Source organism: Podarcis tiliguerta (assembly GCF_965153285.1).
Source record: "Podarcis tiliguerta genome assembly, chromosome: 13".
Classification (NCBI taxonomy): Eukaryota; Metazoa; Chordata; class Lepidosauria; order Squamata; family Lacertidae; genus Podarcis; species Podarcis tiliguerta.
The window spans coordinates 40722446-40737897 of record NC_139546.1 but is presented as its reverse complement, the minus strand read 5'-3'; the positions used below and the strand labels follow the sequence as shown (position 1 = coordinate 40737897).

At 43.2% G+C, this 15452-nt stretch overlaps 2 protein-coding genes and 1 pseudogene across 3 annotated transcripts; all 3 read right to left on the bottom strand.

The window, feature by feature from the left end:
* Window positions 1-225: 225 nt before the first annotated feature.
* Window positions 226-1170, bottom strand: LOC310662602 (olfactory receptor 4Q3-like; the record flags this gene model as incomplete). Its single annotated transcript, XM_083409547.1, has 1 exon — window positions 226-1170. The coding sequence occupies one exon, from the start codon at window positions 1168-1170 to the stop codon at window positions 226-228; it is 945 nt and encodes a 314-aa protein (XP_083265673.1).
* Window positions 1171-5459: 4289 nt separating this feature from the next.
* LOC310663106 (olfactory receptor 4Q3-like) lies at window positions 5460-6383 on the bottom strand (the record flags this gene model as incomplete). The annotated part of the gene is made up of 1 exon (XM_083410734.1): window positions 5460-6383. One exon carries the CDS (start codon window positions 6381-6383, stop codon window positions 5460-5462), a length of 924 nt encoding a protein of 307 aa, XP_083266860.1.
* Window positions 6384-11526: 5143 nt separating this feature from the next.
* Window positions 11527-12472, bottom strand: LOC310662601 (olfactory receptor 11H6-like; annotated as a pseudogene). Its single transcript has one exon. The product of its transcript is annotated as an olfactory receptor 11H6-like (transcript).
* Between the last annotated feature and the right edge of the window lie 2980 nt (window positions 12473-15452).

Sequence of the window (15452 nt, the reverse complement as noted above, 5' to 3'; positions counted from 1 at the left end):
GATCTAACCACTACAACCACATGGATTCAAGGAGAACACCTCTTTCTATCTGTGCATATGTGGGCTTTGCACAGCAGCTCCTGGGACACTAGCCATAGAATAGGCACCGCCAAAGACCTCTAATTATACAGAGAGCTAGTTTTCCATTTGCTTCAGTGACAAAGCCATTCATAAATCAGGAGACGAACGTGCGACTGTAGTAGGTATAATATTTTGGGGGAGAACTCATTTTTGTCCACGGACACAAGAACAGAAGAAGATGCAGTGATTCTTCAACCGAACCATAGCCTCCTTCATTTCCCTATTCCTCAGAGTATATATCATAGGGTTGAGTGCAGGGGTGACTACGGTGTAGAATATGGAAGCCATTTTGTCCACACCAGAACTGGAGAAGGGTACAAGGTACACAAAGAGGCAGGGCACAAAAAAGAGGCTGACCACAGTCAAGTGAGAGCTGCAGGTGGACAAAGCCTTCCCTCCACTCTCCTTGAAGTGGCCTTGAAGGCTGACCAGGATGACACCATAGGAGACTAGCAAGATAAAGAAGCAAACCAAAGAGAGGAGGCCACTATTGGCTGCCATGAGTATCTCAGTGCTGTAAGTATCAGCACAAGCCAATCTGACCACCTGTGGGACATCACAAAAGAAATTGTCCAGTTTATTTGGTCCACAGAATGGCAGTCGAAGAACCAGGACCAGCTGGGTTCCAGTGTGGATGAGGCCTCCAACCCAACAGGATGCCAGGAGCCTCCTGCAACGTGGGCGATTCATTCTGGTTGTGTATGTCAGTGGGTGGCAGATGGCCACATAGCGATCATAGGCCATAACGGTGAGGAGGAGCATCTCGGTACCCCCAAAGAAGTGGAGGAAGAAGACCTGGGCCATACAACCACCGAATGAGATTGTCTGGCCATAATTTGCTCGGCCTGCCAACATCTTGGGGATAACCACAGAGCCCACAGAACTATCAATGATGGATAAGTTAGCCAGGAAGAAGTACATAGGGGTCTGGAGGAGATGGGAATCTGCATGCACAGTCACCACAATGAGGAGATTGCCCAGTAGGATTGCTGTGTAGGAGACTGAGACCAGGACAAAGAGAAGGAGTTGGATGGAGTGGGAGCGGGAGAGACCTAGGAAGACAAACTCAGTGACACTGGAAGTATTCATAGAGGTGGCTGGATCTGAAGAGAGAAGAGACAAAGACATGTTAAGAGCCAGTAGTTCTTGTCCATTTTTTCCTCACTGTTCAAAGACATCACAGAATACCCTATTGTTGGGATTTACGTATAAGTATGACAAGAAAGATTAACCTCAGGTAATGATATTCAGTAGACTTAATATATTTATCACATTACACAGTGATAAAGCATGTTTTTATTGCAATATCTTAGTTTAAATTATTAGCATAGAACGCAGAATACTAACTCAACTAGGCAGTGGATCCTCAAAGTTCCACAATGCATGACTTTATGGAACATATTGTTAGGAAGATTCATTGTAGTCTTTCCTGCCACACCAGCAATAAAGAATTTTTTTAAAGGAAAGGAAAGAAATCACATGGACCCAACCCCTTTCTGTGTTCTGATAATCTTCCCTTCTCACCCTAAAGCAAGTACACCTTCACCATGCTTTCAGCCACCCTTCTCTTTCCTTGGCAAACCTAATCGTGTCTTAGTTCATATTCAGTGTGTTTTCAGGCATAAGTTTAGAGAAATTGGTGTTTAAGTCTTTCTTCTGTTCAAACTATTTTATTAATTTTGCTCAACATCTCTAGTGAATGCACTCAAAAGAGTACCAGAACTGAGTATCAGAGCCATGTTAACATTGCCAGCTTTCATGCAAACCAAACCCTACATAACACTGACAAAGCATTTTTGCCTCTGTAGAGATCCCACAAATCCCACAAATTATATCTTACCCTGAAAAAAAAAGCAATCATGGCTTGGACTATCAGCCTCCATAGTGCCTAGTCTTCAGTGCTTCACTTGACCCTGAAGCTATCATCAAAACCTGTTTGCTGCTCAAGGAGCTACTCTTGGCCATCAGACAAAGAGCAAATACAAGAACCAAGAGATTAATGCAATAAATTATTTGACCAAAGTGTCTTGCTGTGTGTATTCCTATCCATTTCTACTTAGAAGTCCTATTGAGTTCAGTACTCCCAGGAAGTTTGGATCAGATTGTAGGCTTAAAAACCTGCAGCCTATACTCAAACTTAAGACGAAAGGGAGAAACATGCTAAGGGGAAGGCACGCTTGGAAAACCCTCACCATGATCAACTCCTGCCTGGAAACCTATGTCCCCACTGTGGAAGGACGTGTGGATCCAGAATTGGCCTCCACAGTCACTTTCAGACTCACTTTTAAAACCGTGTTCATGAAAGACAATATTACTTGGCAAAGAAGAAGAGAAAGAAGACTGTCAGTATTGACACACATTACAGAAAAACCTGTCTATTTATATTCTGCAACTGTTTGGATGGCCAATGACTATTTTGCCAATTTAAAAGTTGAGGGGGAGTCTCATTCAGATACTAATACAGTAGATTCATGCACACAGGCAATTGCTTCATGCCATGTCAGTCCATTTGCAATATCGCCAGCACTGACTGGCTTTCATATAGGTGCTTTCATACAGGAGTGTTTCCAAGTACGGTAATACCTTGAATAGAAACTGGAAACTTTCACATACAACATGTGCACTCTACACCTGAATTTCAACCCCTGCCTAGTATCAACCCATTTTAGTGTAACTAACAATGCAAGCAGTAGCAATTTATGGGAAGGGGTGATAACGCTTACCTGACTTTCCATCACTAGAATCACTCTAGCTTACTGGGAGGGAGAGGAGAGTGGAGAGGGGCCTGGCAGGTCAGTGTGGTGCAAACAAACCAGCAGAACTGCCAGGATGCATCAGCAGAACTACTGTGCATTGGTACCATGCAATGTGCCTTGCTGTCTTTCCCTCTCACCTTCTGGTGAAGCTGATGGAAGCTCAAATAACCAATCAATCAGTTTATTACAGTCAGAGATCAGGAAGCTCCCTTCTTACCATCTCTGAATGCAACAAATAAGACATTTCAGAGTTAGAACTTCATTGGACTGTGTCCTTACAGCCACACATATACCATATTTTTCTGTGTATAAGACTAGGTTTTTTCCTAAAAAATAATGTCAAAAATTAGGGGGTGTCTTATACATGGATAGTGCTGAGGGTGTATTTTCTTAAATCTGAGTCCCCCAAAATAGGGGGCATCTCATACATGGGGGGGGCATCTTAATACGGTTACTTAGGCATGCAAGGACACCGCCAGAGCAATGCTGCATGTCTGGGTTACTGAGCACACTCAGATCCAAATCTCTTTTTTGCAATAAGCAGATATGTATTCTCACTAAGTTCATGTATCCAATACTTCAGTGATCTAGTGCTCCCACAATGAAGCCCTCACCTCATATCCAGCCGCTTGAGAAGATATTGGAACCCCAATACAACAACCTCTGGTGCCACCTTAATGGTATCTTTCTTTCATTCAACATTCTACTTTTCTCACATACCTTGTTCTCAGTCAGCAGTGATCTGCTTTAGGGTGCCCTTCTATGTTGTTGGTCTCCAGAGATTGCCCTTCAAAGGTGAAGAAAGATTCAGAAGAAAAAAGTTAATGCTAAAGGGAAATAGGAGGGAAAAAGGAAAAAAATATTGCTAGTTTTCTATGATTTTTTTATAACGTGACCAACATCAAGGCTTGAGGGCAAGGAATGAATTACCTTACACAAGCGTTAAGTGTGGACTATCAAAACAGAATTCAGGAATCCAGATTCCCAACCTTTGCCAAACACAAGCATAAGAACAAAGGTCAATCTACCATCCAATCTTCTTACAGCAATAGGCAGGCAGATGCCTTCAAAAGCTCAAGGGCAGCATAATGGGTTTCTCAGCTTTGTTCAAATCTACCATTTCATTTTAAACCCTATTTTTCTTTCCCTCTATTCTAGAGATCAGCAAAGCCTGTTCATTGTAGCAGCTCAGAGTATTCCTCACCCAGGGCTACTGAAAAAACCTCCAGACTGTAATTTGGAGAACTAGATGTAACCATTCATTGCCTTTTTCTGCTTCCAGTACTGGACACCCAGCAGTCTCTCTAACTATGGAACAAAGTATCCTGCAGTTTCTCTCTATAGTGGGAGTAGAAACACATCTATAATATTTCAGGAGCTTGTGATTATACTCTGGGGGCAAGGGGCAGATCCCTGGTCCCTTTTGGAGACTTTTGCCAAAAGAGTTTATTGCTGAATCAATCATAGAGGAAGCACTAGGTGCCAAAAATCTCAAGTCCCTTTTGTCTCATGAATTTCACAGAAAATTTAGGAAGGTGGCCAAAATCCAAAGAGACTACCTAATGCAATGAATATAACTATGCAACAACAAACTCACAGTGGTGCTATGCTATCTGGAATATCAAAAAGTTGGTGCAGAAGACTGAATCTCTATTGGCAGGATGTCCCACAGGACTGGGCTGATGACTGTAAAGGCTCAATTTCTCATTGTTGTAAAACAAGACTCATCAACTCTGGGAAAGACCAAAGATGCTCCTGCGTCTAGTTGGAATAAGATAGCTCCAAGGCAATTGGACCAATGATTCTTAGCCTAATACAACAATGCATTGTTGCCTAGTTGCAGCAATATGTGGATATCAGAGCATCACCAGAGCAAGGGTTACCCAGGGTTCCACTCAGAGATTGGGACATTGTGCAACAATACATTTCAGGTCTGTTTGCTCCAGACCATTGCAGTTACACTGTTCCTAGCTCATCAGTGAGCCTGGTGCTCTAATGCAAACTGAATTCTACTTTTGAAGGTTATATAATGAAAAATACAACTTTACCAATATAATTTTTTAAAGAAGACAAACAACTTTATTAAACAAATAAAATAATGTCATTTATAATGTTTTTAAACCATGAATATATGCACAACATTTTTGTCATATCAACAATTCAAATACCATTGCATTCATACGATAAGGTAAGAATGGCTAAGCTGTGGTACTGAATATTGTTGGACTACAATTCCCATCAAAGTGACCATAGGCTACACTGGTTGGGCACATATTCAACAACATCTGGAAAGCCACAGGTTAATAATAATAATAATAATAATAATAATAATAATAATAATAATAATAATTCTATATTTCATACCCCATCCATCTGGCTTGGTTTCCCCAGCCACTCTGGGTGGCTTACAGCACATAAAATATTCCTACCACTACCAGGAAGGCCCTCTGCCTGATTCCCTGTAACCTCACTTCTCGCAGTAAGGGAACCACCAGAAGGCCCTTGGAGCTTTATGAAAAGCTTATCAACCAACCACACATCCATCAAGAAAGCAGGAGAGGTCTGGGAGTTATTAACAGATACAAGTTTTGGGGAGAGAGTTCAACTTTCTCCCATCACAGATCAATGGGAGAAAATACACTGGTTTTTCAATTGGCCCATAGCCTTCTTCATGTCCTGATTCCTGAGAGTATATATGATAGGGTTGAGTGCAGGGGTGACTACAGTGTAGAATGTGGAGGCCATTTTGTCCACATTGGTGCTGGAGAAGGGTACAAGGTACACAAAGAGGCAGGGCACAAAAAAGAGGCTGACTACGGTCAAGTGAGAACTGCAGGTCGACAGAGCCTTCCTTCTACTCTCCTTGAATCGGCCTTGAAGGCTGACCAGGATGACACCATAGGAGATTAGCAAGATAAGGAAGCAAACCAGGGAGAGGAGGCCACTGTTGGCTGCCATGAGTATCTCAGTGACGTAGGTATTGACGCAAGCCAATTTGACCACCTGCGGAACATCACAGTAGAAATTGTCCAGTTCATTTGGTCCACAGAATGGGAGTCGGAGGACCAGGATGAGCTGGGTGGCAGAATGGATAAAACCTCCAATCCAGCAGGATGTGAGAAGTCTCATGCAACGTTGACGGTTCATTGTAGTTGTATATCTCAGTGGATGGCAGATAGCCACATAACGATCATAAGCCATGAGAGTGAGAAGCAGCATCTCGCTACCCCCAAAGAAGTGAAGGAAGAAGACTTGGGCCATGCAGCCTCCATAGGAAATGGTCTGGCCATAGCTAACCAGGTCTGCCAGCATTTTAGGCACAGCCACAGAAGCCAAGGAAGTATCAAGAATGGATAAATTAGACAAGAAGAAGTACATGGGGGACAGAAGGAGGCGGGGCTCTGCATGTACAGTCACCACAATGAGGAGGTTGCCCACAAGGGTTGCTGTGTAGCAGGCAAAGACCAGGACAAAGAGAAGGAGCTGGATGGAGTGGGAATGGAAGAGACCCAGGAGCACAAACTCAGTGACACTGGAAGCATTCATGGAGATGGCTGGGCCTGGGCGGGAGAGAGGCAAGAAGGTGTTAGTTACTATTGGCACCTCTAGGCAATCTATTCCATACTGTTCAAAGACAGCACAGAACAACTCACTATTGTGATTTATAAGTATTATAATCAAAAATAACATCATATAATTATATTCAGTAAAGTTAATTCATTTTATTGCATTGCACAGGGACATATTATTACAACATATCTATTTAATGGATTATAACACAGAATAAAAACTCAATTAGACAGGGCATCCTCAAAGTCTTGCAACATATTACTTGGATTATATGGATAATATTATTTACTAAGCAAATCAGGGAGATTCAGTCAAGTCTTTTCTGCCAAACCAGCCATGAGGAGACTAATATTAGAAAAGGGCAGGTGGAATTATCATCCCCAATGCACTGTAGTCCTTTGGGGGAAAACAAATATGCAGAATTTCATTCATGCTTACAAACACAATTTCCAAGGAGTTGTGTGGTTTTTTTTAGCATAACTTCATAATGAGAAGTTCCTTTTGCAAGGGAGACCTGAATCAAAATGTTGCCATGTGCCGGTACTTAGAATTCTAGCTAAACCATTCCATTTCCCTCTCACCATTGTTTCCTTACATGACAATTGTACATCATCAATGCTCTTTGGGTTGTTTAGGGCATCCCTCCCACCACATTGTGGAGCTTCTTTCTTCTTCTACAATTTCATGCCTACATCTGCTCTCCCATCCCTCTTGTGCATGGCTGGTGTCATCTGACTATATAATGAATGACACTCAGCCTAAAGTTCAGGGAATGATAATAGCTAATTTCCCCTATCCACTAGCATCAAGTTATTCATTAGCGGAAGATTCAAAACTCAGAAGATTCAAAACTCAATCTTCAATTAATCTTTCCCCCCAACCCCCCCTCCCATATCAGCCATATCAGCCCGCCAGTTTCACTAGGCCCTGAAGCTATCATCAAAATACATTTGCTACTGAACCAGCTAAAGAGTGAATATATGACTCACGATTTACACAGATCAAGAGACTGATGCAAGCAGGGCTTTTTCCAGTGGGAGCTCACCAGAACTCAGTTCTAGCACCTCTCAAGTGGGCGCCATTGTCATGATAAGAGAACAAGGGAGGCGTTCATGGTGAGTTTTGGCACCTCTTTTTCTAGAAAAATAGCACTGGACGCAAGTAATTATTTGATTCAAGTGTCTTGTACTGTTGCAAACCTTTCCATCTCTACACAGAAATATATACTATTACATTCCATAGGACCTACTCCCAAGCAGTGTGGATAGGATAGAAGCTTGGATTATCTGATGGATAAATAATTCATTGTCAGTTACTACCAGTAAACGTACATTAAATTAGAAGCTGTTTATATTCCATAATTGTTTGGTGGCCAATTGTTATTTTGTCAAAATGAAAGCTGGGGAAAGTTCTAATTCAGATGCTCAATGCAGCAGGTTCAGGTACATGGGGACAAAGGAAACTGTTCCATACCAAGTCAGGGCATTAGTTCACTCAGCATTGATTCACCAGCAATTAAAATAGGACCCCCCCCCCCCATCCTTACCTTGAGATGCCAAGGAAAGAACCTGGGAGCTTTTTCATGAAGAAAATATTCTTTACAAGCACATCCTAACAACCCATGTCAGCATTATCAGGTTCAGAGCAATATGCCATCCCAACCACAGCCAAGAGCTAAGAATGCAGTGACACTGCTCAAATAATCCCTGGGACACTGAACATACTCAGCTCCATATATCTTATTTTCTGTGAGCATTATCCCTCAATACCTTCTTCTCGCTAACGTCAAGACATACATCAATGGCCTAGTGCCCCCCTCCCAAAATGAAGATCCCACCATCTCTCCAGCAGCTTGAGAAGATCCTGCAGCCCCAATACACAAACATCTGATGCCCACTTAAGAAAACCTTTTATGGCTTCAAGTCTCCCTCCCATTTCCCATGTACTGTTTTTCATTAACCAGCACTGATCTGTCTTAGAATATTCTCCAGGGTCGTTTGTTTCCTGAGATAGCACTGCTGGGAGGAATATGGATTCAGGGCAAACGTGTTAAGCATTGAGGAAAAGGGGAGGAAAAAAGAGGTCCTTTTGGAGAGAAGGACCATAGCTCAGTGGTAGAGCTATGGTCCCATAATCAATTCCTGGCAAAACCAAACATGGCTGGGAAAGACTCCTGGTCTTAAACCCTGGAGAGGAGCTGCCAGTCAGAGTGGACAATACTAAGAAAGACAGACCAATGGTTAGATTTAGTATAGGTCTGCTTCCTATGTTCCCTCTGCTCCTGGTCGTCTTGGGCTTTTTTCCACAACAAGGCCACCATCAGAGCTTAAGAGCAGGCAATATATCACTCACAAGAGAATCAAGTCAGAAATGTTGAAATCCTGATCCTCAGCTTTTCTGTTCACTCTTAAGCAAAAGCATAGGAATTGTCTGTCTTCCTGGATTCAACCAAAGGTCCATCTCGCTGAGCAGTCTGTTTATAATAATGGGCAGGCAGATGCCTTCAAAAGCTGTCAAACACAGCATTTTCTTTCTTTGTCCCTAATCATTCCTACTATCATTTCCAATGCCCTCTTTGTTTCTAAAGCCATGAGTCAGAGATCAGAAATACTTCCTCATGGTAGTAGCTCAGATGATTCATTATCCAGGGGTGTAGGTAAAATACACAGACTATTCTTTGGAGAACCAAGAACACCCATAGCAGTTATCTTTGCTGTAGTCTCTCTACCAAGGAAACTGGTGACGTGCTCATTTTCTCCAGGGTGAACCAAGATACACACCTGGAATATTTCAGTGGCCTATGATTATGCCCTGGGGGAAAGGGGTCACAGAGGTAGATCCCGGATCCCCATGCAAATGCCTTTGCCAACAGAGATAATTGCTGGATCATAGAGATAAGGCTAGGTGCCAGAAATCTTGAGTCCCTTTTGTTTTGTGCACTAGGAAGAAAATGTAGGTGTGAGATCAGAATCCAAAGAGACTACCTGATAAGATGACTACAGTGGTGCTATCTTACCTGGAATAACAATATAGTCCCATCACACTGGATTTTGTGAGTTGTGGTTAATGTTTCTCTGAGTCCCATCCCTTCCCAGGATGTACCAAGATGCCTTGGTGCCAGTACAGGTCAAATGTTGAGCCAAAACGGAGGGCACATTTTGTCACCCAATTTCCCTGCCAAGGCTCTTGCTTTTCTGTTATATCTTTCATTCATTCATTTGTAAAAGCAGTAGCAGTGAGGACTGCTTTCTGGGGGGATGCAGGTGGATACGTACCCCTAAACATTTGTGTTGCCCCGACGGACTAACCAACATGCCAGCTGTCTCTGCAGTAGCAGTGCGGACTGCAGCTCCCCTCTGGTGCCCGGGAAGGGGAGTCTGGGGTGGCCGCAGTGAAGGCAAAGGCACTCCTCCTCCTCTTGCTGGGCTAGAGCCAGCTGGCGAGCGCTCACCCCTCCTTGCTCAAGCCGACTCTGCCGTCACCATTACCAAGGGCCTTCCTGTCCTCACAGCGCCTCTGCTGCCTCGAATCCCTTGTCCAGGGGTTGAGGGTTTGAGGGGGAGGAAAGGAGAGGGGGAGCAGCCAAAATGAGAGTACCCCTAAACATTTTTTAAAGAAAAAAAAGCACTGGGTAAAAGGATGTGAAATTATGGGGAGAGGAGTGGATGTTGGACAAAGATCTTTCTAAGGCAATTAATCCAAGACGTTGACAATCAAATCAAGCATAGATAGCTAGTTGGTGCAATGCCCACTTCAATGTCCTTTCAAATATCATTTCTATTGAAAGTAAAGCACTGTGTATGGATAATAACTAGATGTGTATTGGATAATGCAGCTGCCAGACAACCACATTGCTTTTCTTTCAGTGTGATGCAGATTTGACTGAATTGATTATCTCCACCCACCTTCGTCATGACTAAGAAACTATTCTCTTCAGATGAATGTGGGGGGAAGTTTTGCTCCAAAGTTGAGATTCACAATGCAACTGCCATAGCAAGACAGGGAGTGTTGCCTCATCATGTGAGCAAAATGAATGCTTTCCCCTTTCCATCCCCACAGATGGCCAATGAAAATATCTGGATTATCATACATGATGTTGTTGGAATTCAGTTTGCAGGGGTCCGGAATTTCGGGGTCACACATTAATGAAGCTGATATAATATCCATCTACAAATAATTATTTATTTATTTATTTATTTATTTATTTATACCCCGCCCATCTGGCTGAGTTTCCCCAGCCACTCTGGGCAGCTCCCAATCAAGTGTTAAAAACAATACAGCATTATTGACTGTGACTATGTATGAGTATAGGATGCTTTTTCTGTTAGAGGCAGCGAGTGCACAGAAAAAGGCCGAAAATGGCAGAACATGGAAAGTGAAGTCAAGTTTGTTTATTAAAAGGCTACATTTGTGTTCAGATGGTAAATGATGATGTGTTTACCCTTTACTAAAACACACACATACACTGCCTATATAAGCACATCTGTTTGGAGTTTCCATTGAATTTTTTTTTTTTTTTTTGCTTTTTTTGGCTTTTTTAAAAATTGCATTTATAACATTTCTGAAACACAAATCACACCAGTGTGTTTATCACTTTAGGAGGAAAAAAACACGCCCACAGATAATCTTTTTAATGTACTATTTCCAGTCAGTGTGCAAAACAGATTATTCGTTTTATTTTGCTTTATGACATATTTTCAATGGATTCTGCCAAAATGAAATTATAATTGAACTGCATTCCAGAAGCATAGTTGGATATCTTTGGAATGCTGAGCGCCAAGCATTGAGGTCCTCCTTGATCCTGCATAGATACTGGTCATCCTGACTGGTCATTAAGGGTTGTATCCAATGCTATCTGTGCAAAAACAGATCAGATTTCTGCTAGCACAATGGGACTTTACCTTCTTCTCCTCAAAGTCTGCTTTTGATGGTTCCTCTGGAGGAGATTTTGGGGGTTATGCAAGAGGAAAGAGAGGAAGGTTAAGTCACAATATACAAATAGATGTCAATTCATGCAGTGTTGGATTCTACCCTATGGACTCCAACTGTAAATACATTCATTTTAATAAATTTGAATACATGCTTGGGTGTTTTGTGACACTTGTTTCCTTCATCCTTATTAAACTACCATCTTTCTCCTCAACCATCTTTCCTTTTTCCTCAGCAACCTGCCCACGGCTTCTTTCACCTGGTCATTCCTCAGGCAGTAGATCAAGGGGTTAAGAAAGGGTGTAATTGCCGTGTAGAAGAGTGTGACTGCCTTAGCGACTGCTGAATGAGTTTTTCCACTTGGAATCAAGTACATCGCTGCTACTGAGCCATAAAAAAGTGTGACCACAACTAGGTGAAAAGATATGGTAGCAAAAGCTTTCCTACAAGTGCCTTGGTTAGAGGTTTTCATCAGGGTGAGAATCACAATGCCATAGAATAGTAGAACAAATAAGACATTGATTAAAAACAGAGCATGCATGAATATCTGGCAGACAAGGGGAACATTTCCGAGTGGAGGGCAGGCCAGGGACAAAATGGGCCCAGGATCACACAAAAAAATGGTCAATGATGTTAGGTCCACAGAAGGACAACTTGGAGATCAAAATCACTGGGATAGGGTACCACATGAAACCAACAACCCAACATGCACCTACCAGAGCAGAACAGGAATATTGGGACATAATTTGTGGGTAGCGAAGTGGGTGACAGATGGCCAAGTACCGGTCCAAAGCCATGGCTGAGAGAAAGAAGCATTCAGTGTTGCCAAGTGAGAAGAAAATGTAGAACTGGAGGAAGCAGGCGTGGAAAGAGATGAACCCAGGAGGAGACACCAGGTCAAAGAGCAGTCGGGGCATAGTGGTGGACACATAGCACATCTCCATCCAGGAGAAGTTGCTCAGCAAGATGTACATGGGGAGCTGAGCCAGGTGGTTATCTAGGAAGACCACTGCAATGATGGTGATGTTCTCAGCCATAGTGAGCATGTAGAGAATGGCAATGAAGACAAAAAGCAAGTATTGTTTCTGCTGTTCAACTTCAAATCCAAGCAAAATGAATTCCTGCACCGCAGTCCCATTGGCCATCTCTACCTGGAGTCAAATAATATAATCACTATTGCACAGCATAAAGAGGTATACAGTTGTTTAAATACCATTAGCTTATATTGAAAAACAAAGGTTGTACAAACTTGCCATTTCAGAACGCTGTGGGACATTTCTTCTGCCCACCCTATGTTACAGTTCACAAGTTATTATTCACCCAAAGCACCTGTTTCTCCTGGTTAAGTATAAAATATAACATAATGCACTTAAAATATAGTGCTTTGAGGCATTTAATTCTGATATCCTAGAGCTTTGCATATCCCCAGTTCTGCTAAAGTCTCTCTCCTCTCACACACCACTGAATCCAGAAATAACACCAAACTGATAGTGTGCCCAGCTTACTTTATTTTAAAATGATAAAGCAAGTGCAGCACAAAACCTTGATTTAAATAATATATTTGAGATTCATTGTACAATTTACATGAGAAAGAGTTTGTTCTTTGAATTATATCTTAGAACCAATTGCTGCTGCTTTTTTTACAGAAGTTAGATTTCATTCTATTGTTATGCATTCCCAAATGCCTTTCCCATCCTTTTGATGAGAGAACAGCAGGTATTTGAGTTGCGGCTTCTACATTTGCTTTATTTACAAGTATAAAAGCACAATGGAAATAAATAGGGTCCTGTAAGAATGCAAAATAAGTGGAACTCCTGCTTCAACTCCCCTGAAGAAGACAACTAAACCACAATAATGCTTCTTAAATTCAAACTCCAACTCTACTCAATGCCCCTCTAACTACAAATAATAGTACCTTCCGAAAGAGATATTTTCTAGCCATTAGAAGTGCACCTATTTCAGCTATTTACAAGTTATCAGTCACACAAAGGGGGGTTTCCAGCCAATAATTTAAGCAATGCACATGCAGGTTGCGGAGGGGGTCTGAGTGAAGGGAAACGGTTCAAACCCTTTGACTTTATAAAATCTGGGATCTAAAATCCAGGATGTAGCTTAGAATCATTGGCATGTCCCATGATCCTTTCCTCTTACTCTAAATTCTCCCCACAATCATTTTGCAATGCTTTCTCAAAATTTCCTAGAGGAAGCCACCCCACGAGAAATGACATTCAAATCCACAGTTCCCACCCAAGTTTCTTTTTTGCTGGCAATGACTCCCATAAGAAGATCCTTACTGGGCCACATCAAAGGCCCATCTAGTCCAGCAGGTGGCCTATGGGAAGCCCAGAAGCACAACACAACTACAAAAACACTCTCCATACCTCAGTAGGAGTCAAAATGCTGCTCTGTCATCCAGGAAAAACTCACTAGACATTCATGACATGATTTGGGGGAAAGGTTGTCAATAGGAGTTAAAACATTGACTCATAAAGTAGAAGGCTCATCAGAAGTGAAGCAACAGAATCTGGGGTGGAGGTTAGTCTTCTCTGTGCATTTAACTGGTAGTTGTCTTCCAGACAGATGATGTGAAGGACATAAAGGACCATACTGCAGTTCTGGAGGAAATTAAAAGTCACCAGATATATGTACATGCAGACTAGAGTTCAAATGCCCCGATCAGTGCCGACTACAGCTTTAATCAGAAACTGAAATGAATCTTGGGAATATCTCCTTCAGGAACAATTAAAAAAAAATCAAAATAGCACCCTTTGGGAGTGGGATGCAATGTTATGCCACAGGCTGCCTCCCTCCACTTTGGTATGATGCATGCCTCCTGTTTTTCCAAAACACTACCTCTTCCAAATGTTCTTAAAGAACAAATTGAATGGCCAAAGCTCGGAGCACATGAACCAGAGCTGGTGTGATGTATTCTTCTTAATATTATGATCATTAGTTTATAGAGTGCCAATAATTTTCTAAATTCTGCTTACTGATTGGAAGTAATTTTGTCTCTGCCAACAGGCTTCCATTTGAGAAGATGTGACACAAAAGGGGAAAAGGAATGAGGAGGGGAAAGGGAAACAGGCCAACTCAGTTACCAGTTCTAAACAATTATGTAATTGGAATTGCTGTAGCAACTTCATGTTACAGTACCAGCGCCTTTTTTTCTAAAAATAAAGCACTGCAATTAGCTAACTTTTTAATTCCCATGGAACAACCAACTAACCTGGGCCATTATTCTAGGATGTCATATATTGCAAAGAAGATCTGGTATATATTGTTACAAAAGTTAGGTGTATCTCCTTCTCTTTGTGGAGAGTGGCGTCAGTGGCGTAGCGTGGGGGGTGCAGGGGGGGCCGGCCGCACCGGGCGCAACATCTGGGGGGGGGCGCACGCTCGCACTCGCAGCTCTCTGCTCCTACCTGGCTCACTCACTCTCTCTCACTGCAATGCTGGCTGTGCGAATCCGATCCGAGCCGCCGGGTCGCCGCCGGGTCGCCGCCCACTGTGGAGGGGGGATGCCAGGCGTGTGGTGCGGTGCGGAGAGAGAGCGAGGGACTATCTGGGGGAGGGACAGTGCAGTGGGGGGGGGCCCGCAAATTACTTGCCTTGCCCTGGGTTAGGGGGTGCAAATTACTTGCCTTGCCCCAGGTGCTGACAACCCACGCTATGCCATTGAGTGGCGTAGCAGGGTCAGGTGGTACCCGGTGCGGAAATTTTTTGCCACCCCCACCCCCCCACATTGAAATTCCCCCTTCCTCCCTCTACCCCCCTGTGAAAGACAGCCATGCAAGCAGCTATCCGATTTAGATTCTGTCTTCTCCTCTTTCCTCCCCCCCCCCAGTGAAAAACAGCTGCGCAGGCAGCTATCCAATGTAGATCCCAGCTTCTCCCCCTTCCTCCGGTCCAAGTCAAGTGGCCTCCCTGAGAAGAGAAGGAGGAGGCAGAGCCACGGCCAGGCTCAAGGGTTGGAGACGGTGTCCTGGAGGTTCGGGCTCGCACTGACCTCTCCCCACCCTCAGCCTCCCCACCCCGCCCCACCCGCTTTTCCTTTCCGACCAGGGCAACCTGTGGCAGCGGAAGGAGCCACTGCTTTCTTTCGGGGTTCGGGAGTGG